This window comes from Polyergus mexicanus, unplaced genomic scaffold (genome assembly GCF_030449975.1).
Source record: "Polyergus mexicanus isolate NDT 795.1 unplaced genomic scaffold, iyPolMexi1.0 SCAF_16, whole genome shotgun sequence".
Lineage (NCBI taxonomy): Eukaryota > Metazoa > Arthropoda > Insecta > Hymenoptera > Formicidae > Polyergus > Polyergus mexicanus.
The window spans coordinates 597,924-622,478 of NW_027223336.1; the positions used below are offsets into that span (position 1 = coordinate 597,924).

Below are 24,555 nucleotides of genomic sequence, written 5' to 3' on the forward strand. Positions count from 1 at the left end.
AACTGTAAATATTGAGCCGTGTTTTATTGTTGACATCTTCGACAATCAATGTTTATAAATATCGAAACAGACGTCACGCACGTTATTGTGTTACAAGCATACGTTGCGATAAAATGTACTAAAATCTAATTGTTGATTTTATCTTTTTCGTGTGTGTGTATATATATACAATATATAGACAAAATATCTCGATTTTTTCGCAATATATATGAAATTTGTTTCTAAAAAATATTTGGATGTAAAATGAAAAACAATTTCACTTACAAACACAAATATGTGTTCCAATCGGATGAAATATATTACAAACAAAACGGTCGATATATATGACAATATAAATAATATTGACTCAATAATTCTTGTTTGCAAAATTGTTAAATATTATTGATTCTTGTGCGCAATAACATTTATTAGTAAAACTAATATATATTAATTTAAAAAATGTTTTTTTTTCCATATATTATCTCGATTTTGAAAATTAAAATAAATCAGAATGCAGCGCAATATATAATATCGCTTTTATAATATTCTGTAATGTGGTTTAACTATATATATATACATTTCTTCGAATAACGGATTAAGTTATATCACGTTTGCTGGAAGAAAAAGAAAACGGAGAATAATATATTTGCAACGAAACCAACTAACGGTATTATTTCTCTTTATTATCGGAAAAGGCAGTGATTTTATAAAAAAAAAGTCGTATATAGAAAATAATATATTGTTACGGGGTAACATGAAAATTATACTACAAGGAGCGCGAATGCGAATTTTTATATTATACGTGCGACCTATAACGTGTCTTCATAATATATTTCAGATAAGTATGCATTCTTTCTGGAAAGGAGAATCAATTTCTACCATCTACCAGTCTCTGTATCATTGTTGAACGGCGAAACGGACGGTTACAACGACATATGGCGGGGCGATCACAAAATGGCGAGTAAATATTGTAAAAGATCCGCATTATTCAAATATTTCGCATCGACGAGTTTGTCGAATAAAGTCAATATTTCACTTACATTTATTTTTAGCTTTATAATCACATGGATATTTCTCGATTTTCTCTTCTTTTAAATAACAAAACGATAAATTTATATATTTAGTACAATTTACTTATTGTGCGTTCTATTTATACGCCTATAATCGAGATATATCTTCTCTTTATCCGAACTCAAATTCTCTGAGTCGTTTCTAAAAATCGAATCCTTCGCATTCGTCTGTATTTCTCGAAGGAGCAAATATTTGTTTGCACGTATGCCTCGAATTATATCGTTCTTTTGACTTGAATTTAAATCAATTGAATTATGCGACTGTAAGTATCGAGATGCATCAAGGTTCGATTGTATATTGGAATTTGAATTCTCCCTATCCGCATATAATCGATCGTAATCGCGAATTGCGTCGCCGTGCGCAAGATTACGACGAGGCCTGTATTATCGAGAAGCTCATTTGAAGCAGTTCGATTGTCGGTTGCTTGGCACGTAACGAGGAGACCAAGACACGGCATATCGGCATCGCGATGATACGGCCTCGTCGCGCAGTATCGACTCGTCGATGCGTGCAGGGCCTGCGTACTACCACGTCCACGCACGCGCGTTTACGATGATTTTTCCCGCCATTTTTACGTACACCTCTCTCCCCTGCCGTGCTCTGCCCGTCCCTGCGCGTCACCTGCGCCCTTCGCTCCCCTCACGCTCCTCCTTCACCGTTTTGCCTGTCCTGCTATTGTATTCGTATATCCCGATCTATTCTGTCTCTCTCGTACTGTCGCACGCGCCCCTCTCTCATTCTTCTCCGAGGAGGATTCGATGTGTCTCTAATGCTCATGATTCGCCTCTGCCAATTCATCGCACTTGTCATCTATATCGTTCTGAAATTATAATTATATTGTTAGAATTAATTAAAGTATACGCGTTGTCGGAAAAATCTCGTCGATCAGATTTCTCAATATTCTTTAATAACATTATTATTCATCATTAATATATCCATTAATATATTTTGTATCATCATTTAATATGATTATTAATATGATATTTAAAATTGCGTTAAAGAACGTTTAATTCAGAAAATAGAGAGAAATATCACACGCACAATATCCAATGGGAAGAGCTCGTACAAAAAATGTTTTTGGTTTTGTAATACTTGGTATAATATTATAAGATGTTCTTTTTTCGTTTGGAGAGAAAAAGTCAAGGGAAAAGGATAGATACCTCGTCGAGCTCTAGACACTTGCCCCACTCGATCAGCGTAATCTTATGATCGTTGTCGATATCACAAGAGTCGAGGAAGGGCGCGATACAGTGTTCGAGGGCCATTAAGGGCGCTCTGATAGGGAAGAGCTCGTGTCTGGAAACTGCCCGGTCGTGAGGATGCCCGTCCAAGTCGCACCATTTCCAAATAGCCGCGTTCGCCCAACGCAACGTATGATTGGTTTCGGCCTCGCGTTGCATCTTCAGATAATGCGATGGCAATTCTTGACGATCTGCCAAATCGCGCATGATATTGAATAACCAGTCGCGCATTCGTCTGGGAAAGTCAGCCATGTCCTCCTCCTTGCACATCTACGATAGAATGTAGCATCTTTTAAATGATCGTAAAGCGTTCTGAAAAAATTTCGAGAGAGTCGATAAAAATTTTATCTCTAAATTACTTTTCAATCTTGGCTCTACACGAATATGTCGATTAATAAAAATTGTTTATCTAATCATAATGCAATATTATTTTGCTGTATAAGAATAATAGACCATATTAAATTAAATGGAACGCATTCGATTTTTTGATGGAAAAAAATAACAAAGTCCTCTTTATAAATAATCGGGATTTGAAAAATCTATTTTGCTTTTTCTCTCTCAATCGAGAAAAGACAATTGTTTGTTTATAAAAACAAAGTGTTAGAGATGCAAATGATATCTTTCTGATAGAATAAAAATTCATAAAAATGTGACTTTTTTTCTTTAACAAAATTTTGTTTTTAGAAAAATACAACTTTTAAAAAACGGTATAAATACTTTTCCAAAAGACTAAAATAATAGAAATTTTAGTTTCCTACTTATCAGTAGTATACCGAATGAAAAACAACGTTACATTTGTAACGGGATAATACTCACGGGCATCTGTCGGCACTCGCCATAGTACTCGATGTGAACATGTTGATAATCGGGGCCCCTACACCTGGCGTCACCGGTATTGCAAAAGCAACGCGCTTGATAGACCTCGCAGTCACTACCAAAGGTCTCGTTATAATTGGTGCAGACCTTGCGACGCGGATCGACCTCCTGGTTGCAGAGCTCCACGCAAATGCACTCGGCTGTGCCCTCCTCCGTAATCTGAAATCGAAGAAATTCCACACATTCTCTTTTTCATCCTCGCTTGTCATAAAAAGAGGAGAATAAATTCTTGCATTGTATTAAAATATATTAAAATATATTAAAATGCATTTTTTTAATTCCTTATATTCGGTATTTTATTGAATATTCGATATTGGAAATGATAAAAAAGATTGGAGGACTAGATAAATATAAATAAAAGTTTCAAGAATCTTATAACTAATTAAAAAATTTAATTTAGGATAAATTTTCTAGATAATATTTTTCAGCTACTTGTTTGCAATAATCGCGAATCAATCTTTGTTATTTGCCACGTATAGCAATTATTTTAGATTTGTGTACAAAAAATATTTTCTTTTCGATGAACCTTGCAAACGCGACCAGCGCCGCAGTGTTTGTCCAGGCACGGGTCTGCCTGGAGCTGCTGTTTCGATCCAGCCTCGTTTCTGCCATTTTCGAGAGTGACCTCAGCGTCCTCCGCCTCCTCGGCTATTTCATCAGCCTCCAACATGTTCATGATCTCATCTTGCATAGGTACTTCTGTTGTGGTCGTACGACGTCGATATTTTCGTTTGTGCTGTGAATCGATTCAGATCAAATTAGATTAACACTAATTTCTCTCTTTTATATTTTAAACAATAGAAGATAGTTGAATATTTGTACATTCAATTGATTCTCTTTCTTACAGTAATGTATTTTACATAATTTATATATGTAACATGTTGGACTACTCGAAAAAAATTTTGAAAAGCATTTTTCAATTCAATCATTACATTTCAATTTAATCTCTTCTTGCGACTTTCTAACAAAATTGAAAAGATTTAACGATAATTCGTAATTCGTTGAACGATAGTAATACCTGTTGGGCGGATACGTCCGCTATGAGGACCGCCAGGAGCAACGCGACCAACAATAGCTGCAGCTTCGTCCGCATTGCGATTTCTACGATAAATCGATATCGATGAACATACACGATGCATCTTCTTTAAATTAATGGATATAAAATTGAGAGAATGGTTTTTCAATTTTAACAAAGTTTATAATAACATCTGGAATGCAAGATTGAATCAGCTATCATTTCAAAACGGGCAGCTTCATATACGATCCTGGCTTGAATTATGAATGTCCTTCCTCTTGTATCTAACGCAGAGTAATTTATCAAATAATTTCCAACAGCTTCCAAACTCTGCACATTTCAACACTATGAAAGAATGGCCGTAAAGTTGAAAAAAATTGACATTTTTCTCGGAATAGATCCAAGCCTCAGTGTCGAAACGGGTTAATATCCCTGAGCTAAATCGGGTGCAAGCGAGTCTGAACGTGTAAATAAATCAACCATTCATTTCTCGCGTTCAATGCTTTTTATTACCGCGACGTTCTCAATTGGCAGAAAGACGAGAGTCGCGAAACATTCGTTCGGAAAAGAATGTAAAGTCGACTAGTAACTACTAAAACTAGTAAAGTAACTAGTAAAAGCGAACACGCACGCACGCACGCACGCACGCACGCATAGGCACCGATCAACGGGTCAACGCGAGATCAACGATAAATCTCGCGGGACCTTAATAGGAGCAACGAAGCGATAACCTAGATATATATTTGAAAAGCGAGTATCGTTTCACGGATACATCCGGACTGGGACGAGTCTCGAGTACGCTTTTAATCCGCGTGACTTCGTTATATGCTGCCGCGGCGTTCCTTCGTTCTCGTCACTTTTTGCGAATGCATATGACATAATAATTAGTTTACGATGTCGCCTCATTGCTGCACTTTAACAATGATGAAGGACACGCGCGCGCAGCATATAACGTCAGCAATCGGCTGCTGCCTTCGTCAGCGATAAAATTTGAACGCGATCGAATTCGCCTGAGATATCATGTGATCGTAGAATCTTTCAATTTAATTTAACAAAAAAATATTTAATATTCAAATATATCATTTAATATACGAACGTTACATGATTATTGATTATAAAATGTAATACTTGTGAATTTATAAATTAAAATAAATATGATAAATATTATTTATATGAAGAACATATGAATCTTTCATTTTAATAAACAGTAATTATATATATATTTTTAAGAATTAAAGAGAGAGAGAGAGAGAGAGAAAGAGGAAAAGAGCGATAATAGACTTAACGCACATGTGTGAAATATTTACAGAAAACGCACAATGTGTATACATGTCACCCCGAAATCCGGAACGTAAATATCCCGTGACGATACCATGTATCGGCGTTCGGTTAATAAAACACGAGTATTTTCGAGTCATCCGTGAGTTAAACACATTACGCTCACCGTCGAGCTTCAATTTCGCCTAATCGCATTCGAGATATTCACGGTTTGTTAAGTCAGTATTAGTTCATGAATTTTGCAAACGAAGAACAATCAACGTATATTACGTTTTTTTTTTTTTTATTTCTCACTAGCATGAAAAGACCATTGATAATAAATATAGTTATGTTATGGAAGAGAAAAACCATAATCCACGAATAATTGGCGGAAACTCGGAATCCGTATCCATTTTCATGAAATAATGATTATTATTTAGATAAAATTAATTTTCTAAAATAATATTTCACTGAGAAAAAGAATTAATATAAAATGAAAAGAAACGCTTATATAATATTTCATATATACGTTACAGTTATTTCTAAATTTCTATCCAACATGTATCAGTAACATATTATAAATATCTTCATATATCAATCTTAATTGAGAAAGTGAATATCGTATTCAGATTTTAATACATCAAATTATGAAGAAACGATAGATGAGAACTGGCCATTCGATTGATCGATGTCGTAATGTACATCCAAAAAGACTTCTAATCTTATCGAAACAGTCACAATTTTCCGCGAAAAATTGTGTAATATTTTATTTCGACGGCTATTAATACACGTAACTACGTCTAGACTGAACGTGAGGAGAGTTATAAGTTTCTACGTAACGGGTTAGTCTCGTCTCGTCTTCTCCATACGGGGAAGTCCGGATGCTGATTCGCGACCGCCGACATCATCTCGACAGCGTTACAGCGCGTTCGCGATGCGTCGCGCGGTTCTTCGGAAAATAAACGCGTAGCAGCGCTCATACGCGCAATGTGCGTAGGAATCGCACGCGCGGCACATGGCCCCCTTTTTTTATCGCGCCGCTTGTCGACGTGGGCGAATCGTTCGCGCGAGCGGACAAAAGGAACGAGAATATTATTTTAACGAATATACAATCCACATATTTCGAATATTATTTAACTTCATATTATTTAAATTTATATAAAGACAACAATGAATGATCGTACTACGCATGGAATCTATAATATGCTGATTAATCAATGTGCACAAATATAGACTTTGATAATTTTAATTAAAGTTATTATGCAATAGAGATGATCTAATGATAAAACAAATGCGACTTATTTCAATACGCGTTGAAATGAAAAGCAAATTAATATGTGCGAATATATGTATACATATATATAGTTAGGAAATTATAATAAACTTTATGAATTAAAATTGATGCATGTGTGAAAAAAAAAAGAGTAAATATATATTGATGAGAGAAGAAAAATATAAAAAGAATTGCGATTTTATTAATCGGAGGCAATATGCAGGCTTATGGAAAATGTTGATAAATGTTCTATCAATGTAATATAAAATAATGTAGACAAAGTTTTGGAAATACGTTGTTTTCAATCTTTCGTCTGCTTAGATCGATCATTACGCCCACAAAATATAGAATACCATAAAACTTGGAACATCAGGAACTCGTCTTCCCCATGTTCGAGTGCTGGCTCCACCAATGCGGAATTAAAAGTTAACTAGTTTGCTGACGAGATATTCGAGCTGAATGCGTTGATTCGATTCATCCAATTACTCGTTCAATTTGCTCATCGAGGACATTTATACGCGAATTAATATCATTATGAATATATAAGAAATAATATAGGATATATATACACGTATGTAGCTTCTAATGAAAATTATTTACAAGTTCATTTCTATGAAGTAATTCTGCAAAAATAGAGTTGTAAAAATTTATTGCAGGAATTATTTAATGCGATGAGACGTAGTTTAATCAAGTTTTTGCAGAGTTCAAGAATTATTTCATTTATAATAGAGAGAATTAAGATTTTCAATCTTATTATTCATTTTTGAAACTTATTTCCAAGGAATCATACATATCTCTGTATTTTTTTACGAAGGAGTAAATTTAAAAAAATAATACGTTTGTAACAGTTTTTTATCGATCTTAGTCTTGAACTCTTGCATATCGTGACATGAGAAAAGGTCGAATGATTGAGTTGATTCGAAATAACAATATCACAGAGAGCATTACTGTTCTACTTTAAGTCGTTTATATTAATAGAAAATTGCAAATATCATGCTTTACGCTATTTTTCGTATGCAAATTATTTTTTTCCTCATTTATAATTCAATAGCATTTAGTAAGTGACGTAAAGTATAACGTATAAACTATAAATACAAACGCGAGATTTTTCGTTAATAATTGTAAAATGATAATATCTTTCTTTTCCAAGTCTCCGCATAATGACAGTACCTTAACGAACAAAGGATGTTGGATTTCCGTCCCAGAAAGGACACGATTTCCAAGTAATATATGACAGGAGATAAGTTAGTTGTGGATACGCCCACTGATATAAAATATCCATCGTACGCAGTTCTGTGATTCAAACTAGCACGTACAAAAATTAATGAGACGTTATTTGCTGGCGCAGTAATTTAATTTCAAATATATTATTTTCGTTTCAATCAATTTATTTGACTTGGAATGTAAATATATATATATATATATTTATTTATTATTTATGTATTGACGCGCGTGATAAAAAGCAGAAATTCTAAAGAAACTTCGGTAAAAATGAAAGATGTTGAAATGATCCCTGAAAAGGATCCCTTATAATATAAAATGGTTCTTTTATATATCTAAATTCTAGCCGCAGGAGCAATCTATTGTCGATCTATTCATTTTCATCCGAGTCCGTATGTGATTCTCTCGTAATTTTGACGCGTCCAGGTATAGCTGTTTGTGTCGGATACATAGTATATGTGAGTCCGTACATATATACCAATTGTAAGTGTTTGACAACACATATATTTTATTACCTCTACTTTTAAAATTGTAAATGTTACTATTACGTTCCTCAGATAAAGATCTAATTAGCTTGAAACATTTCTATATTTCTTTACGTTTTAATAGAAAAATATGTTTTTTATACATATAATAAAACAGCAAGTTCGGTTATCAAAAAATTGTCCAGATTAATTAATTTAGATACAGATTTTATTTTATAGATATGAAACTAATTGTATTTTAAACGTAAAAACTGGGGTAATATCCGCAAGATATCGTACAGTAAAAAAAAATCAAGCGTTTGGATATAAATGATAAATTATCTTAACATATTAATTATCACAAGTAACAAAGAGTGATCGAAAATATTTTAAACATAGGAACCGCACGATAAAATGATAAGATCTTGACAAGACGAAAAGTCACAAATTGATCGTACCTCGCGTTGGCTTTCCTCGCAAACCGCTTCCTCCGTTCACTCGAGGTGTCCCTTTCTCAAGAAGATTCGGAAAGAGAAACAACCCTCCAAATCGGTCGCTGGACCGTTACTGACTGCGTCCAAGGCGCGTCACATCGCGGCATCACGCCGGAGCGCGTGGTCGGAGAGGAAGATGATCTCATCTCTTGCGTGCATTTTTTCTTTTTTTCTACACCCTCGTCTGATCTTTCCGCCGTACGCGCGTATGCGTATATCCTACCGTCACTCTTACGTGTCCGCCTTACGCAATACGTACAATCCGCGAATAACCGATTGTCTCGACGAAATCTCTACTTTCCTCGGGTTTCCAACTCGATATTGACTTTTGAGAATTACTTGAACTTCTAAACAGAAATTTCGCTACACTTTGATAAAAGTTAACGGGAACTTAACGATCGAATCAGAATCGTATTAAATCGTTTTAATCATGCCTATTCTTAAAAAATTATTGTATTTTAATCGAAATTAGAAATTCACGTCTTGATATCAAGATTGAAAGAACTGAATAATCATCAGTTATGTTAATCGACAGTAATTTGAAAAATTAAAAGAATCTTACTTGCATTATATCTATTTCTATATTAATAGTAATAAAATTTAATTTATATATAAACATGATTATATATTGTACATTTCGCATAAATGTATCTATACATATACATTATCCTTGGACATTTTACTCTCGCGATCGTCATCAAATGACTATTCCGTAGCAATTTCGGCAAAACCGATTGCATTCACCGAAAATTTGACTTTATACGCGAATCCAACTAATAAAATTTGTACCAAAATCAAAGGTATGTTGCGTGTTAAATAAAGAGATGCTATAAAAAGGATTGGTGTAGTAAGGTAGATATATGTATTATATACTAAATGCAAAAAGTTACAATACATCTGATGTTTGTTCTTTTTCATTTTTTCTCTTTAACATTTATCTTTTTTTTTTTCTCTTTCCTCTTTATCGCAGTAATGTTATTTTCAATTAGTTGGTACACGCAAACTGGCCTGGCAGACCGAAATAAAAATGTATGCTACAAAATTCATAACTTATTAATCGCCATCTTCTAATTATTATAATTACATTATTATAATTATTTTTTCTGCATATTCTTTCCTTCGTTTTCATTATTGTATATATATATGTATATATATTTATCTTTATTATTAATATTATATATAGTTACTTAAAAACGAAAACATATTCACACTAAAAATTTGCAGTACTCTCTTTCAAATATGTAAAGCGATGATTTCGCGTGAACTACGGCTTTGAACACGTTGTACTTGAACACACGGATATGCACATGGACGAGAGGACGTAATATGAAGTCAAACGGTGTGAGAATAGACGTGTAGAACATTTTGTAGTAAGTGGCGGGCAAAAATTTCGGAAGTCATAATCTGCGATTGCAAATATTAAACAACTACTATATTATATCGTCCAGCGTAAAATATTTTTTTCTCTTTGAATACGTCAATTGCGCTGACTGAAATAGCTATATATATATATATATATATATATATATATATATAAACCGGTCTCTTAAGTTGGAATAAAAATGATTCTGGAGATATCATCTATTTCCAGTGAGCTTTAATGTACAAGATATAATATATAGAATTAGAGACGATCTTTTTCTCATTCATACAAATACCCCTTTAAATATGCTCTACATATGTATACAAAGTCAAAGAACAACTGGCATTTTGTTTGAACTCGCTCCTTCTAATGGCGCATCATCTCTCGCATACGGTAAAGGGGAAATATTTTACCACCGCAGTATTGTACGTGGATTTTGTCTAAATCAATAAAGTGCAATTTACTTTTTTGCAAAAATTTTGCATTAATCAAGCACTTTTCGCATTTAATAATCAGCACGCCACATTCGCATTTATTCTTTTAACACTGTTTTGATATTAATTGTATTTCCTTGGGAATTGGCACAGGAAGCATATCATATATCATTTTACTTTCCGTTTTAATTTGCATTTGTATTTACCGCTCATATTATGAATAAGCGAAAAGTAAGATTCTCTCTCTCTCTTAATCTAAATTATATCCGCTAATGTCCATGATTTCCAAGGAATTACGGGTGTAACTTCAGTCAAAATATTAAACGAGTTATAGTTTATAGTAAGGTAACAACATGTGCGGTAGCAACGTGTTCCATTTGGTATGTTTTTATATGGTTTTAAGAAGGTGTCATATGTAAATGTTATAAATATCTTACTTTTTAATTTTCGAAGATGTATAGGCTACGGAATAGGATGATCTCGAAAAAGGATGTTTCTTAATATTTTAATTAAATCCACATTTTAATGATATTTGAAATGAAAGCTAATTATAATTGATGTACAAACACACAATATGTAAAAGATGTATTATTTAAATTAATATTTTTTCTGTGTGTTATGCTATACCTTAATTCTTTTAAGAATTCTATGTAGGTATTATGAATTGCTAATCACATATGATAAGCGTTTATCATATCTTTGAAAATGAAAGCGATACGAAAAAATCTATTCCTCTGCATTTCGAGATCCTCTTTTAGAATCGCATAAAACACACGTAATATATTTTTTTTTTGCCGCAAGGAAAAAAGAAGTGTTAAAGTGCTTCACATCCTGTATTTTTGTTTTAGATTTAATAATAAATTTTTCTTTTCTTTATAACAATACTAAAGTGCCAATTACGTGATAACTATCGACAAAATTCCGGAAATACGTTTCTGCGTTACTAAATATCTTACAAAGGATTTGATGGATTCAATCTTCATTATGTTTTGTATAGCGTTTAATATCTATAACGGAATATAGAAATAGGTTTAAAATTGAAACGTGTTACATATCTAATGAGGATGCATGGAAGAGGAAAGGACACTTTTGCGACAATTTTGTTCTTTTTTTGTTTTTGCTAATTATCGAAAATAACAAGCCGCAGAAGTGTATCCACGCAGAACCTATCTCTTTGTTCGCGTCTGGATCAGAACAGCCGTATCGTCATCATCGTCGTCGCCGTCCCCGTCCCGGGCTCTGTTAAAGGAAACATCAATATCGCGCGTGAATATTACTCACTATAGAGGTTGCATGTTAAAGAAACGTAACATCCCATACAGCACAGAACATTGTCGCAATATTGCGGCAATGTTACTATTCTCGATAATTAGCAAAAACAAAAAACAAGAAAAAAAAAATGCCGCCAAGCATCTTTCCCTCGAACGTGCGTCCTCGTTGAATGAGTTTCAATTTTAAACCTATATTTACGTATATTCCATTCTAGATATTAAATGCAGATTAGTAACGCGGAAACGTATTTCCGGATTTTTGTCGATAGTTCTGCGCTGTATGGAATTAAACGGATTAGGATAGGACCTCGAGCAGGCGCGCCGAGGAATTGCGGGAACGCGGTCGTCATGTCCCAGACACGAGGTATCGCAACACATTTTCTTTTTATTTTCGATTACAAACTACTGCGATTCTGGAATCACGTTCGTGCATGATCAATGTTAAAAATCTCCATAATAATCTCGACAAAATGCAAGCTGACAAACTTTCTTTCTCTCTCTCTCACAAACACACACACACACACACACATACACACATGCGCATAGACACAAATTTTCGCTTTCTCTCACATGCTTTTTGTCGACATCATAAATTTAGCTATTGATTGCAACGCTGTTCTATTCCTCATCTTCCGACGCGTCGATCTTTTACATATATATTGTTGTATCGCCTCGGTTCTCACGATTCCGATTGCTCGATATTTTCGACTGTAAAAATCGTACATTAGTTTCGTAGAGGTAGTGAAGCTGATAGGCCAGAATAGACGCATTGCCCAATCACTAATAATCGCAGAATTCCTTTCGCATACTGCATAACTGTTGCTGACTAGAAATCTCGCGCATTTTGCTTGGTATTCTAAATAATTTAACGTATATAAACGTATTGCACCGAGAAATATGAATAGATTATATTAGCAAGTGAAAAATTAAAACATGTCGTAGTCCAAGGAAGATGCTACTTGTACAATTGTGTATGTATTCATCTAATTAAATTATGAGACTTTTACACATAATAACAATCGCGACTTCTATAACAACACTAGCATAGAATGTGTGACGATTTTACATAGTTTATAAATCTATATAAACTACACATACTATTTTCTTCGACAATATTCCTGACTTTACAATTAGATTCAATATTGCATTTTGTATATTTTTTTTCTGAAAATTCAGAGTACAATCAAATACTCTAATAGAAATCGTGATGTAATTAAGCAAAAATCCCATAATTCAATTAAACAAATATATATCCAATAGTATAGATAGTATCTTTCTCGGAATACGATATATTCTAATTATTATCGATGATAAACTCGCGGAGGATTTTAATAAATGGTTGAGTTAAGAAAAAGCTATTGTGCGTAAACTATATATAGTTTTTCTTCGCTGTGTCGAATATATTTTTTGCTGATTGCAGTTCGTTCAATGTTCGGAGTATCGCAACTCTGCGATAAACTAGAAAACTTGACTCTGGCCGAAATGCTACCTCGCGATCGAAATGCTACTTAGCGATACAACGTCAGATCATGCTCGTGCGCGATTCTTACTAATTTTACCTAAACAAAAGTAATAATAAGTATATATGTGAAGAAAAGGGAGGTAGATGCCAGAATAGAAAGATTCTATAAAAGGGAACAGAATCGTAGCGTAGAAAAATATTGGGAGAAATAATTGTTCCTAGAAGAAAACCGGGAAAAGAGAGGAAGGAAAAGGGAGAGACAAGAAAAAGATAGGCTTGAATAAAAAGTTCTGGACTGCAACAAGACGAAGCCAGCATTGCGAGAAAATGGCGAGACCAGATGCTGCAGTCTAGAAGCATCGTCCTCTTTGCGATCGATACCGGTCGATCGATAATCGGTAACAAGAATAGAAAATAGAACGTGTAGGAAAAAAGAAATAAAGTTTTTCTTTTTCCTTTTTTTTTGTCGCGTGCAACTGGGATACAACTTTAGGATTTTGTGTAGTCGGAATTTTCGTACAACGGAATTCGTTCTGCGTTATCTATATAAATTCTTCGCCTGCGGCAATGGGACGATTTCATTGACGGTTGTCGAGTCGACTCGAAAGCGTACAAGACTACGCCACAGACTATGCCACTCCGTTGCCTTTTTTTCCGATGCAATTTCATTTGATTGCCCCGTAGATATATGGTGCGTGCAGCGAACTTTGTTTTGCTGTTGTTTTGTCTTGCAATTCAGTGAGAAGAAAACACGCAAAATGACAAATGCCGCGCAATATTCTAAAACCTCACAAAAAGAGAGTTCCGACACTATTTCCCGATTTCAGATCACGTCCCGTCGCCTCTTCTCGTTTATTTAAATTTTCCACACTCCGAGAACGTTCTACGTTAAGCTTCCTTTGGACTTGTTGCACGGCTGCACGTGTCTACGTTTGCGCTCCATTTGTATGTTTGACGTTGCAGTCCTGCGAAATTGCCCGATTGTCGATGTACGAAGGACGAACTCGAACCGATGATCATCGGCTCTTTAAACTTACAACACATACCACTGAGCTCGAGGTCTCACGCAAAAAAAAAAAAAAAAAACGTAACCCTCATCTGAGATTTTGACGTCAGAAATCGTGTCTTTTGATGTTCGAGATCGTGTTTCGTACGACTCCTTTTTGAGCTACATCATCTAGTATCGGCTGTTGTTGTTGCTTGTCGAACATTGTTGCAAGCAACATTTAAGCGTATGAGGGTGACGCCGGTGATAAGGTCGTGCGGCATACGAAATAGTCTTGGATTCCGTTTCTCGAAATAAAGATGGCAGATGCATGATGGTACTGGTGTGACTTTTACTCAATAGAGAGGAAATTAGGAGGTTGTTGCGACTGTTGCGTACTGTGGTCGGTATTAGCGACGGTTCTGGTAACCAACATTGCTTGGATTGCCCGGTTGTCGCATGCCACCGCCGCCCCTACCGCCATCGCCGCCCCGTGAAAACCCTCCACGACCACCTCGCGCGCCGTGTTGTCCACCTCTCATTACGCCTCCGGGTCCGCCTGATATTAAATCAATAACGGATTAGTAAGTTAAAAGTTCTACTAACCTCAATAAATTGGAAAATTAATTTAGAGATTACCTGGTCCACGTTGCTGTTGTTGTTGCTGCTGCTGCTGGCCGCCCATGGAACGCATACCACCATCGCCAGAATTCAATCTTCCGCCGCTTCCGTCCATCATCCTAGGCCTCACCTTCTTTTCCTCCACATTCAATTTTTGTCCACTTTCATCAGGATAATAGATAGGCTAAAACAAGAATCACATGGTAAGATATCAAAAAGATCCATTTTTATTAAACATTTACTTAAGGCGTTGCCGATGTCTGTCTAAGAGACGAACATACCAAAGAGTTCAACACTTTTGTCACAACTTGTTGATCTTCGAACGTGATAAATCCATAATTAGGCACTCGCGCAGTGTTGTTTCCGCCTTGAGGACCCTTGCATCTGTCATTTGATTTACTGTGCACGCGCAATTCAGCGACTCTACCATAACGCTCGAATACTTGGCGCAAATCATTCTCGGAAGCGTTGTGTGGTAAATTACCTAAGAAAAGTTGATGAGCGTCACTGTATTGTCCTGGTCTTGTGCCACGACGTTCTCCATCTAAAAAATATTATCATACATAACAATATAAAACTAAAATTGTATTTTGCAAAAAAAAAAAATGAAAATTAAGTGATTAATATAATATAAAAATAATCGAATGTGTGTGTGTGTGTGTGTGTGTGTGTGTGTGTGTGTGTATATATACATGTATATTGTATATTTGTAAATCCTATTTCTATATTATTAAAACAAGATTAACATCCTTTATTAATCATGTTTTAAGTTGCCAATATTATTTCGCATTTCTTGTTACCTCTTTGTACTAGTCCTCCTCTCAGACCACGTTGCTGCTGGGAATGTTGTTGTTGCGGTGACTGTTGATTTCCGCCCACTCGATGCGCCTGTTGTTGAGCCACGGATACATTGTTGGAAACAGATATAGAAGTCGGTACGTTATTTGTAGGATGCAACGGCGATCTGTCGTCCAAACGTAAATTCGTCATAGGTGGCTACAAAGAAAAGTTTATTATTCATCATACTCTTCAGAAATTTCAATGTCATATTGAAACGACAGTTACCGGAGACATGGACAGTTTAGGAGCTTGAGGGCTAGTAGCACTGGTAGTGCTTGGGAAAGACTTTACTAAGTTAGCATATGTCTTAGGTCCGCTATTGTTGACAGTAGTATTTGAAACCTGATGCTCGGGTTCAACCTCTTGTGCAGACGCGGTAAACTCTTCTGCTTCGGGCTGGTCATTCCTTTCCTCCGTCTGAGTCTGCGGTTCACTTTCAATTTGTTGGTTTTGCTGTTGCTGTTGCTCACCATTGCTCAATTCTGCCTCCTGCACAAATTGGGTCTGTGTAGTTGGTTCAGTTATGTACGAATGTTGCTGGGCAGGAGGAGGTGGCGGTGGTTGTTGTTGCTGCTGAGGTGGCTGCTGATTGATCACCTCTTCATGCACTGTTCCATTCAGGACTTGCTGCATTACTGGATGAACCTGAACAATGGACGTTTGCAAATAAAACTATATTATAACCTATGGTAAACTGTAGAAATTAGGCAATGTGCAAAATCAATTTATTTTCAAATTATACAATTCTCTTCTTCAACAACGTATATATCCTAGATTTCGTTTTTGCCCTTTCCTCCTTTCCCTCAATAATTATTGTGCATTATACAGAATGTTTACTGCATCTTTAAATAATTTTTAGCTTTTATACAATACTAATGATGTTTCTTATACTAACATGTGGTTGTGGAGGTGCAGCGTAATACATCGGTTGTTGTTGCTGAAGCGGAGGCTGCTGTGCCGGAATGAGAGGCGGTTGAGCTTGCTGCTCAGCCGCTTGAGCTGGAGCCGATAACTGTTGCGCCTGAGTCTGGTGTTCATCTTCCTCAGGTTCGGATCGACCAATTTCCTCAATCTCTCTTTCGCCAGTTTCACCACCGTCTCCGCCGCTCACATCAGCCTCATCCTCCTCGGGGAATATCAAGTCTTGGTAGCGGAAGATATCGTTGTGCACATAATAAGTTTTAGGTGCTTGCACCGCCAACACGAAGGTTTGCGTGAATCGACGCATTGGTTGCCCGGCGTTGGACAATTCTCCGGATACCTATATAATGAGATAAATATATAATAATAATCACATTGAGATGCTCTTAAAACTGCAGGTTCTAAAAATTAATTATTTTATCTTACGAAAATGTTATTTTAAATAAATTGAAGCAAAATGCATCTATCACATTTATAATACAGAGTAATGAAACTTTAATATTAGATGGTAATATAAAAATGAAACATTCAATATATTATATGTATATATTTATTATATTTATTTCTCTTAATAAGAGAAATAAAATACAACTGTATAATTCTTTTCTACCTCTGATCTAATTTATATAAAGTTGACATAGAGAATTTACCTGGACAACAACTCCATTTTCGAGAGTAAGCTGAGAATCGACTTGACTTATTTTGGCATGACAATCGCGAAAGTTCAGTTGTTGAATTTTCTGATGTATCTGTTTTTGACCAATTGCCGGAATACATTCTCGATTGGAATCCAATCCGCCATGCACAAAGGAAGAATGTTGATTGTAGAACCTAATTATAAAATTCATGAAAATTGTAGTTGTGCATTTGAAATGACGATTAAATTAAAAAAAATTTTTGGCTCGAATAAAATTCAAATTAATTTTATGTTGCTTCAATTGTAATAAGAAATCTATAACACTGATAAATCTGGAAAAAAAATGATAGATAATTCAAGCACCTATGAAGATGGGCAGGAGCTTGATTCAGCAAAGTGTAATATTGTCGGACAAACTCACGACCTACACTCTGTGGAGAAGGAGATGCCTCCATGACCATTTTCTTACTTTCTAACTTTTAAAGTGATATTTTGCTGGAAACAGCAAATTAAATGTTTAGTTGTAAAATCTTAAAATTATTAAGGCAGATATCTGAAACAGATAAAAATGCATTTATTAGAATGTTATAACATCATGTTAATATAATATTCAAGAATTTAAGAAATTATTACAATTATGAGCATATTAATCGAATCGATATATATATAGCAAAGAAGTTCTTTACGTAGCAATATAATATTCTAACAAGATAAAATTCATGAAACTTTGTCGATACATATTAAAAATTATATATATTATTGTCAATTATCCGATACCAAAATTACAATATAAAGTTGAGCACGCAAGCCAGAATATATATGAATATAATTTCTTTCTTTTTATGTCTGTGTATTGTTTTTATTAGAACAATTAACATTAAAATGTCAACTTATTATGTTAATTACACATATAAAAATTTCAGAGAATAAAATGCTCACATAAAATTTCTTCAGCATTATTTTTAATCATATACACAATCATATACGCAAATAATTTTGCAATATAAATAGATATTATAAATATATACAAAAAAGTATGCATCAGTTTTTTTTTCAATCATTTTGACATTTTATTTGAAAAAATATATAAATATGTGTGATTCATACATATTACTCATTATTTAAGTTTTTTTTTTTTTATTCATTAATATTTCATTACTTAATGCAATCTATAGGTTTTAAAAAACAGATTGATTTTATTAAACTGCTCATATCATTGTAATGTAATAAATATGCATTATTATGATAAAAAAAAAATGCAGTAGTTTTTAAACGACAACCATATAATCTGAAATGTTCAAATTTGAGATTTACGTAGTTTTTTTACATATAAAATCTCTGCGGATATCCTTAGCTATCTAAATTGTCACGAGCGCCGGAAAATGTTATTCAAAATCCATTTTATCTCGTATGCACGCAGATAATCGGAGCGATACAGCATGCGGCAAACACAAAGGGACTGGCACATGGCAAAATTTTCGCATGCCATCTTCTCACTTTTCTTCTCTCCTCTCCCCCTATCCACAAGTTCTGTTTCTTATCTCTCTCTCCTTCTACTTAGAAATCCCAACCACGCTGCAACTAATGTACATATTCCGTAGCACGTGTCTCTCTCTCTCTCTCTCTCTTTCTTCTTCTACCCCGAATTTACCTCTAACAAATTCGCTTTTCGACGTTTGCATCCGCGACACGAAGACGAGACGAGACGAGACGAAACGAAACGAAACAAAGAAAGCTGGGGTCTGGGGAGAGCAGCTTTGAGAAGAGCACGGGAACGAGATCGCGTCGCTCTCGCTTCCATCTCGTGGATGCGAGAGTGCGCGGTCGCGCCCGGTCCCCGGTCGCTCGCGCAAGCATGGCGATATTTCCCGATGGGCCGCGACACGGCAACGCGAACGCGAACGCGAACGAGAAACGCGGCATTGAACGGACGAGTCGAAACCGGGATCACCGACGACACCTCGGAGATTCTCCTGGTAGCGGAGCACGTCTCGTCCAAGTCGGAGTCACGATTCGACAACGTGCTCTGATCAGTGTTCCTCTCGCGCTCGAGTGTTTCTTGGGACGGCGGAGCGCCACGAGAGCGAACGTGCGTGCGTATGATAGCTTCTCGAGGGATAGGAGTGATAAACAATGGCGATTATAATGATAATATTAGCGCGTCTTTACCTGACTTGAAACGCTCTCGCGTTTGCAGCACGAGAACGCAGCTCTGGCACCTCGACGCGGCCCGGCAGCGGTTACTTTTGTCGCGCGGGAAGCCGACGAACGAACGCGGTAAACGAGGTTTGCCGAGAGTTGGGACGCCTCACGCGCGAGCAAGCTCCAAGAACACAGAGTCCACGGTCGTGATATCAATTATAAAAACAGTTCGCAGCGTCGTATATATAATCTTATGTGCGCCAATTACTTTTACTTCTATTGTGTAGTGATCGTAGCGGCACTGTGTCAGCAAATGCAGCACGCACAGGAACCAGCATCATACGGAGGCGTCATTGAGACTCAGATGGGCATACCAATTCGGCGTACCGTACCGGAAGTACTCGGGCGCTAGCGGCGAAAACGGAAACTATGAATTTTCCGAGGGCTGCGGTCGGGAAGACGCTAGAAATGCTTGGAAGCGTTTGATTGACTAATCAGGACAAAAAGAGTAAAGAGTTCTTTATTTTGATTGGTTAATGAAATGCTTCGAAGCATCTCTAGCGTCTTCTCGACCGCAGCCTAGATTATGGAATATTTCCCGCGCATGCGCCTTCATTGTTTCTACCATTTTTGTATACCGCATTCATTAAAGTTTATAGTTTATAAAATATTTTTTTACAAAAGATAGTTTAAAAGAGTCACGCGTAAATCATAGACCACGTAATATCTAGTTGATAAACTCGTGCTTTGTCCAACATCCTGATTGGTTATGGATAGAGAATTTCTAAGGTTTTGAAAGAATTATGATTTTTTCCGTGTGTCTACCAGGAGCACTAATATATCAGAGAAAAACCTGAGAGACAGGATGCAACCGAAATTGTGCACATTTATTAATTCGTGAACATTGGCTATGTAGTTTAATGTCCACGTTTCTATGTCCATAGAAGTCGTACCATTTACAGGGATCACTTGAAATCGGGCCGTAACGTCTCTCCTCTCAGATTTCTCTCTATTCTCTGCATCGTCGATCGCGGCATGCGTGAGTTTCCTCGAGAGCTCCTCGACTCCGGGCTGTGTCGTGTAAATCGGAGCTCGAAGTAAATTAGCAAGCAAGTGGAGCAAGTGGCATAAGTCAACCAAGAGTAATCCGTCAAACGGAAAGCTAGCAGAAATGTAGCTTGCAACGAATCGAGCAAGCTCCTTCGTGGCTTTTTAACATAGGAATTAGTTCGATTTAATAACGATATAATAAAGGAACCCGCATTTGTTCCATGACTTCCCCACTCGATCATACGTGAGTAAATGTATGCTGCATTCAGCATTTTATTCCGCGACACAGTTTGACGCAGTTCAGTAAAACGTAAACGAATCTTGCAAAGAAATGCATGAAAAAAATTATATTTTAATAAGGATTCCCGACGTACGCGAATAAGCGAATTGAATGCAGGGAAATCCCGCGCAACGGGATACGTCTGTTTCCCGTCCATCTGTCAACGCACTGTTTGTATCACACAGTTTATGATAAACAAATCTCGTGATATTTTAGGTTGACAGAAGATGACAGTATTAGAAACGGAGGAAGACGCAGATAAACGCTCGATTCCTCCCAGAAAGAAGTTCTGCCTGTCCCTATCGGGTCGCAGACGTGCGATTCCCATCGTCGTTTCGCAGCCCCCTCGTACATCTACAAGAGGGGGCCTTCTGGATACGTCAAATTATTCATTGAGTATGCAAGTTTTCTTTTTAATAACGCTTAATTACATATTGCATGGACGAGCAGTAACATATCTTAATTACGCAATATGATTCCGTCTGCAAAGGTACAAGCAAAATGTTGAATGGCTACCGAAATCAGCTGAGCGATCACCAGGATGGAAGTTACGATTTGACCGGTGGTAGTACAGAAGGATTTAGGATAGCTACCTTGTGTAATCTAGGAAATACCTGCTTTCTTAATAGTGTATTATATACTTTACGATTTGCGCCATCCTTCCTACATAATTTACATCATTTAGCTACTGATTTGTCCAACCTAAATGATAAGCAACTTCAAACAAAAGTAAGTACTAGATAAATAGGTTGGATGTAAAGAAAGGGTTATATATTAGATACATTCAACTAAAATGTGAACTAAAGTCATTGTTCCATAAAAGCCTCAGTTTACGTTTCAATTGAACGTATCTAATATATATATTATATTGCGCATTGTTTACATGATCAATTATGATTACTCGCAGCACTCATGCTTACATTTGCAATTCTCAATAAAAGAAATATTTTCGATATAATACACAATAAATCACAATAATTATAATATGATAACGACAATTATAATTTCTGTGTAGAAAATGTCACTCAATTACGAGACATTTGTTCAGTATTGTAAATTATGTTAAACGCAATTGTTTTCTTTTTTATTGGCTTGTTGTCTCGAAGATTTAATGATATCTGCATGTGACGCAATTTTACTTTTGTAATTTTTTATATTTATTGTATTTTCAAATTGTTGAATATCAATGTAGATGAAATATATATTAAAATCTCGAGTTATTAATATTTTTCTTTGCAGGCCAAATCCTCCTCATTAGGTAGAACTGGTGTATCATTAACATCGAGCAGTAGTCGTAGTTGGAGCAGTAAAGATTTATTGGCACTGGCTGGACCAACAGTGGAAGCTAATAAACCACATATTCAAATAGCCACTGAAAAGTTGCATGAACTCTTTATGGCATTGCGAGCATCAGAGGCAAGAGAGAATAGTGAACCATACCAACCGGATGCCTTTTTACAAGCTCTTAGGTATATAGTTTGTTATTATAAAAATAATTTATTTTATATTTATATTGCTTCATCGATTGTTATAGAGAGGTAAATCCGATATTCGAAGGAAATCAACAGCAGGATGCTCATGAGCTTTTGGTTTGCTTACTTGATAACATTAGAGAAACTTTCCAACTGTTGGTCAGACACAGAGAAAGCCAATTTGGTCAGAGCAACGGCGGCTTTCGCGATTTCATCGCAGATCACTCAACGGATGCGCAAACGGAAAGCAGTGGTTCCGGGAAGAGGAGTATTCGTAAAAGAAAAAAGAAGAAGTTTCCGAGTAGGGGAAGCTCGGTATGTCTTGTGCAGCCAAACGCAAACGGTGTCGCGACATCTGCAAGATTATATGAAAACGGTCATGCCGAATTCACCGAGAGTAACGGCGAAATAAGGACGCGCAAACCAGAGAGCAAAAAGTGCTTTATCTCAGAGGATTTTGAAGGGATCAGTCTATTGCGTACAACGTGTCTCGAGTGCGAACATGTGACAGAACGTAAGGAAACGTTCTGCGACATATGCGTACCCATCGACATTGATCGTTCGAACGATGAAGGTGCGTATTTAATCGATTAAATGTAAGACTTATTTTATAAAAATACGCGATATAAAAAGAGATACTTTTATATTCTTTGCAGATGACGACGGTCGATCGGTAAATAGCAGCGAAGTGTACAAACGCGCCGTAGTTACCAGCGAATTGCTTTGGGGTACGGAGAAATATTGGTGCGCACGTTGTCTACGATATAATGAAGCTCGTAGAGCTGTGTGTTTTCCCTCCTTACCGAGACTTCTCATCTTGCAGTTGAAGAGATTTTCCACTGCTGCTGGGTAAGTTTTGTGCAATATTTTGATCAGGATCATTAAGGTTAACAGAAACACGTTACATAGAAACTATGTAATTAATATCTCGAAGTTATAATTAAAACTTTGAGAAATAATTGTTTGCATATTTTTGACATTTATTTAAATATAATTATAAAATTACAATTTTTAAATATTAAAATAGTCCACAGAAACGCTAACTTGTTTTTTAAAGTAATTATATTTTTGACTCTCTATATTTATCTTATGTTGAAAAGTTTTCTTTGATATCCCTTTTATAATCAAATATATGTTTGCAGTTCAATGGAGAAGATCAATAATCACATGCCAACACCGCTTACCTTGCAATGCTTTTGCGAAGAGTGCAGCACCGATCAGACCCGCGGGACGACAGCTGGTGGTGGAACAGAGACGCGGCACGTGTACAAATTGTATTCGGTCATAATGCACCAGGGTGCAACGATGACCGCCGGCCATTATGTCGCTTACGCACGTCTACCGGATGAATCCGCGTATGCGGAGTACTTTCACTGCGATCGTGATAATAAGCGGCAGAACTCGGGCCATGGTAGCGTTACGAGTGCGAATTCATCGTCGTCATCATCCTCCTCTTCCTCTGACAAAGCATCAGGTATACTTAAATACTTCAGGAGCAAACCCAGCACGAGCGAGAATAAGGAGCAATTGGTGAATAGAATCGGGTGTCGCAGCATGGACTGTTGCGGCATCAAGCGCAACAAGCAAGGCGTCACCTGGTTGGAGTGTGACGACGAAGCAGTGCATGTGATCCCATTGCGAGAGCTCGAAGATAAACTGGCACCCAATCCGCGAAATTCTGCCACTCCTTATCTCCTGTTTTACGTAAGGTCGACAACATAAGCCGGCATACTTTGTCTTCCCCCGCATCGGAAATGTATTAAAATGTATCCTCTTAGAATTTCAAGCGAAGCAGCAGCGAGCAGTACGATGATAAAATGGGCCTCGTTCTTCTCACATTGTTCCCCCTTTTCTCTCTTCGCCTTCTCTAACAACCGTGCTGTGATGTATCACACATTCCAAACCTGAATTCTTTTTCCTGTGTACGTGCCGCATTACGCGTTTTAGATGCGTGTATAATTTCATAGACAAAATTGTCCGCCAAACATATTATGTTAAGTTTTTAGCGATCGGACGGTATACAAGAAATCGATATGTATACATGTAATGAAATATCAACATAAGGAATCATGGAGCGAGTGTCCGCGTGTAGACTATTTTAGCCTTAGTTGGGACGTGGAACGTTTTATTATTGAGTTAATTGTAAGATAATAAAAAATTATGTATTCTTAATACGCACTTATATA

The 24,555-nt window shown here is 36.3% G+C and overlaps 3 protein-coding genes across 5 annotated transcripts; 1 reads left to right on the forward strand and 2 right to left on the reverse strand.

Moving 5' to 3' along the window:
• Positions 1 to 641: 641 nt before the first annotated feature.
• Sparc (secreted protein, acidic, cysteine-rich) lies at positions 642 to 8,983 on the reverse strand. The gene is made up of 6 exons (XM_070308831.1): positions 8,856 to 8,983; positions 4,186 to 4,268; positions 3,694 to 3,903; positions 3,108 to 3,326; positions 2,211 to 2,561; positions 642 to 1,870 (listed from the first exon to the last, which is right to left on the reverse strand). The coding sequence occupies exons 2-6, from the start codon at positions 4,258 to 4,260 to the stop codon at positions 1,817 to 1,819; spliced, it is 909 nt and encodes a 302-aa protein (XP_070164932.1). The 5' UTR covers positions 4,261 to 4,268; positions 8,856 to 8,983; the 3' UTR covers positions 642 to 1,816.
• Positions 8,984 to 13,864: 4,881 nt separating this feature from the next.
• Rin (ras GTPase-activating protein-binding protein 2) lies at positions 13,865 to 19,895 on the reverse strand. 2 transcript variants are annotated; one of them, XM_070308830.1, is made up of 9 exons: positions 19,836 to 19,895; positions 17,789 to 17,978; positions 17,439 to 17,619; positions 16,763 to 17,128; positions 16,093 to 16,512; positions 15,828 to 16,023; positions 15,309 to 15,571; positions 15,046 to 15,211; positions 13,865 to 14,965 (listed from the first exon to the last, which is right to left on the reverse strand). In XM_070308830.1, exons 2-9 carry the CDS (start codon positions 17,884 to 17,886, stop codon positions 14,817 to 14,819), a joined length of 1,839 nt encoding a protein of 612 aa, XP_070164931.1. In that variant the 5' UTR covers positions 17,887 to 17,978; positions 19,836 to 19,895; the 3' UTR covers positions 13,865 to 14,816. The 2 variants fall into 2 exon arrangements, with proteins under 2 accessions (XP_070164931.1, XP_070164930.1); XM_070308829.1 differs by having other exon boundaries at positions 19,595 to 19,893.
• Positions 19,896 to 20,004: 109 nt separating this feature from the next.
• Usp1 (ubiquitin specific protease 1) lies at positions 20,005 to 24,541 on the forward strand. Of its 2 annotated transcripts, none has more exons than XM_070308828.1 (7): positions 20,005 to 20,075; positions 21,114 to 21,293; positions 21,388 to 21,626; positions 22,137 to 22,366; positions 22,432 to 22,943; positions 23,026 to 23,218; positions 23,512 to 24,541. In XM_070308828.1, the coding sequence occupies exons 2-7, from the start codon at positions 21,125 to 21,127 to the stop codon at positions 24,089 to 24,091; spliced, it is 1,923 nt and encodes a 640-aa protein (XP_070164929.1). In that variant the 5' UTR covers positions 20,005 to 20,075; positions 21,114 to 21,124; the 3' UTR covers positions 24,092 to 24,541. The 2 variants fall into 2 exon arrangements, with proteins under 2 accessions (XP_070164929.1, XP_070164928.1); XM_070308827.1 differs by lacking the exon at positions 20,005 to 20,075 and adding an exon at positions 20,371 to 20,861.
• The last annotated feature ends 14 nt before the right edge of the window (positions 24,542 to 24,555 follow it).

Excerpts from the sequence above, each read along its gene's own strand:
- Sparc (XM_070308831.1), bottom strand. The coding sequence starts at position 4,260 with ATGCGGACGAAGCTGCAGCTATTGTTGGTCGCGTTGCTCCTGGCGGTC. Across the intron at positions 3,904-4,185 it reads CGGACGTATCCGCCCAACAG|CACAAACGAAAATATCGACG; the intron begins GTATTACTATCG and ends ATCGATTCACAG. Across the intron at positions 1,871-2,210 it reads AGTGTCTAGAGCTCGACGAG|AACGATATAGATGACAAGTG; the intron begins GTATCTATCCTT and ends TTATAATTTCAG.
- Rin (XM_070308830.1), bottom strand. The coding sequence starts at position 17,886 with ATGGTCATGGAGGCATCTCCTTCTCCACAGAGTGTAGGTCGTGAGTTT. Across the intron at positions 16,024-16,092 it reads CTAAACTGTCCATGTCTCCG|CCACCTATGACGAATTTACG; the intron begins GTAACTGTCGTT and ends TTTTCTTTGTAG. Across the intron at positions 14,966-15,045 it reads ACAACAGCAACGTGGACCAG|GCGGACCCGGAGGCGTAATG; the intron begins GTAATCTCTAAA and ends ATTTAATATCAG.
- Usp1 (XM_070308828.1), top strand. The coding sequence starts at position 21,125 with ATGACAGTATTAGAAACGGAGGAAGACGCAGATAAACGCTCGATTCCT. Across the intron at positions 21,294-21,387 it reads TACGTCAAATTATTCATTGA|GTACAAGCAAAATGTTGAAT; the intron begins GTATGCAAGTTT and ends CCGTCTGCAAAG. Across the intron at positions 23,219-23,511 it reads AGATTTTCCACTGCTGCTGG|TTCAATGGAGAAGATCAATA; the intron begins GTAAGTTTTGTG and ends ATATGTTTGCAG.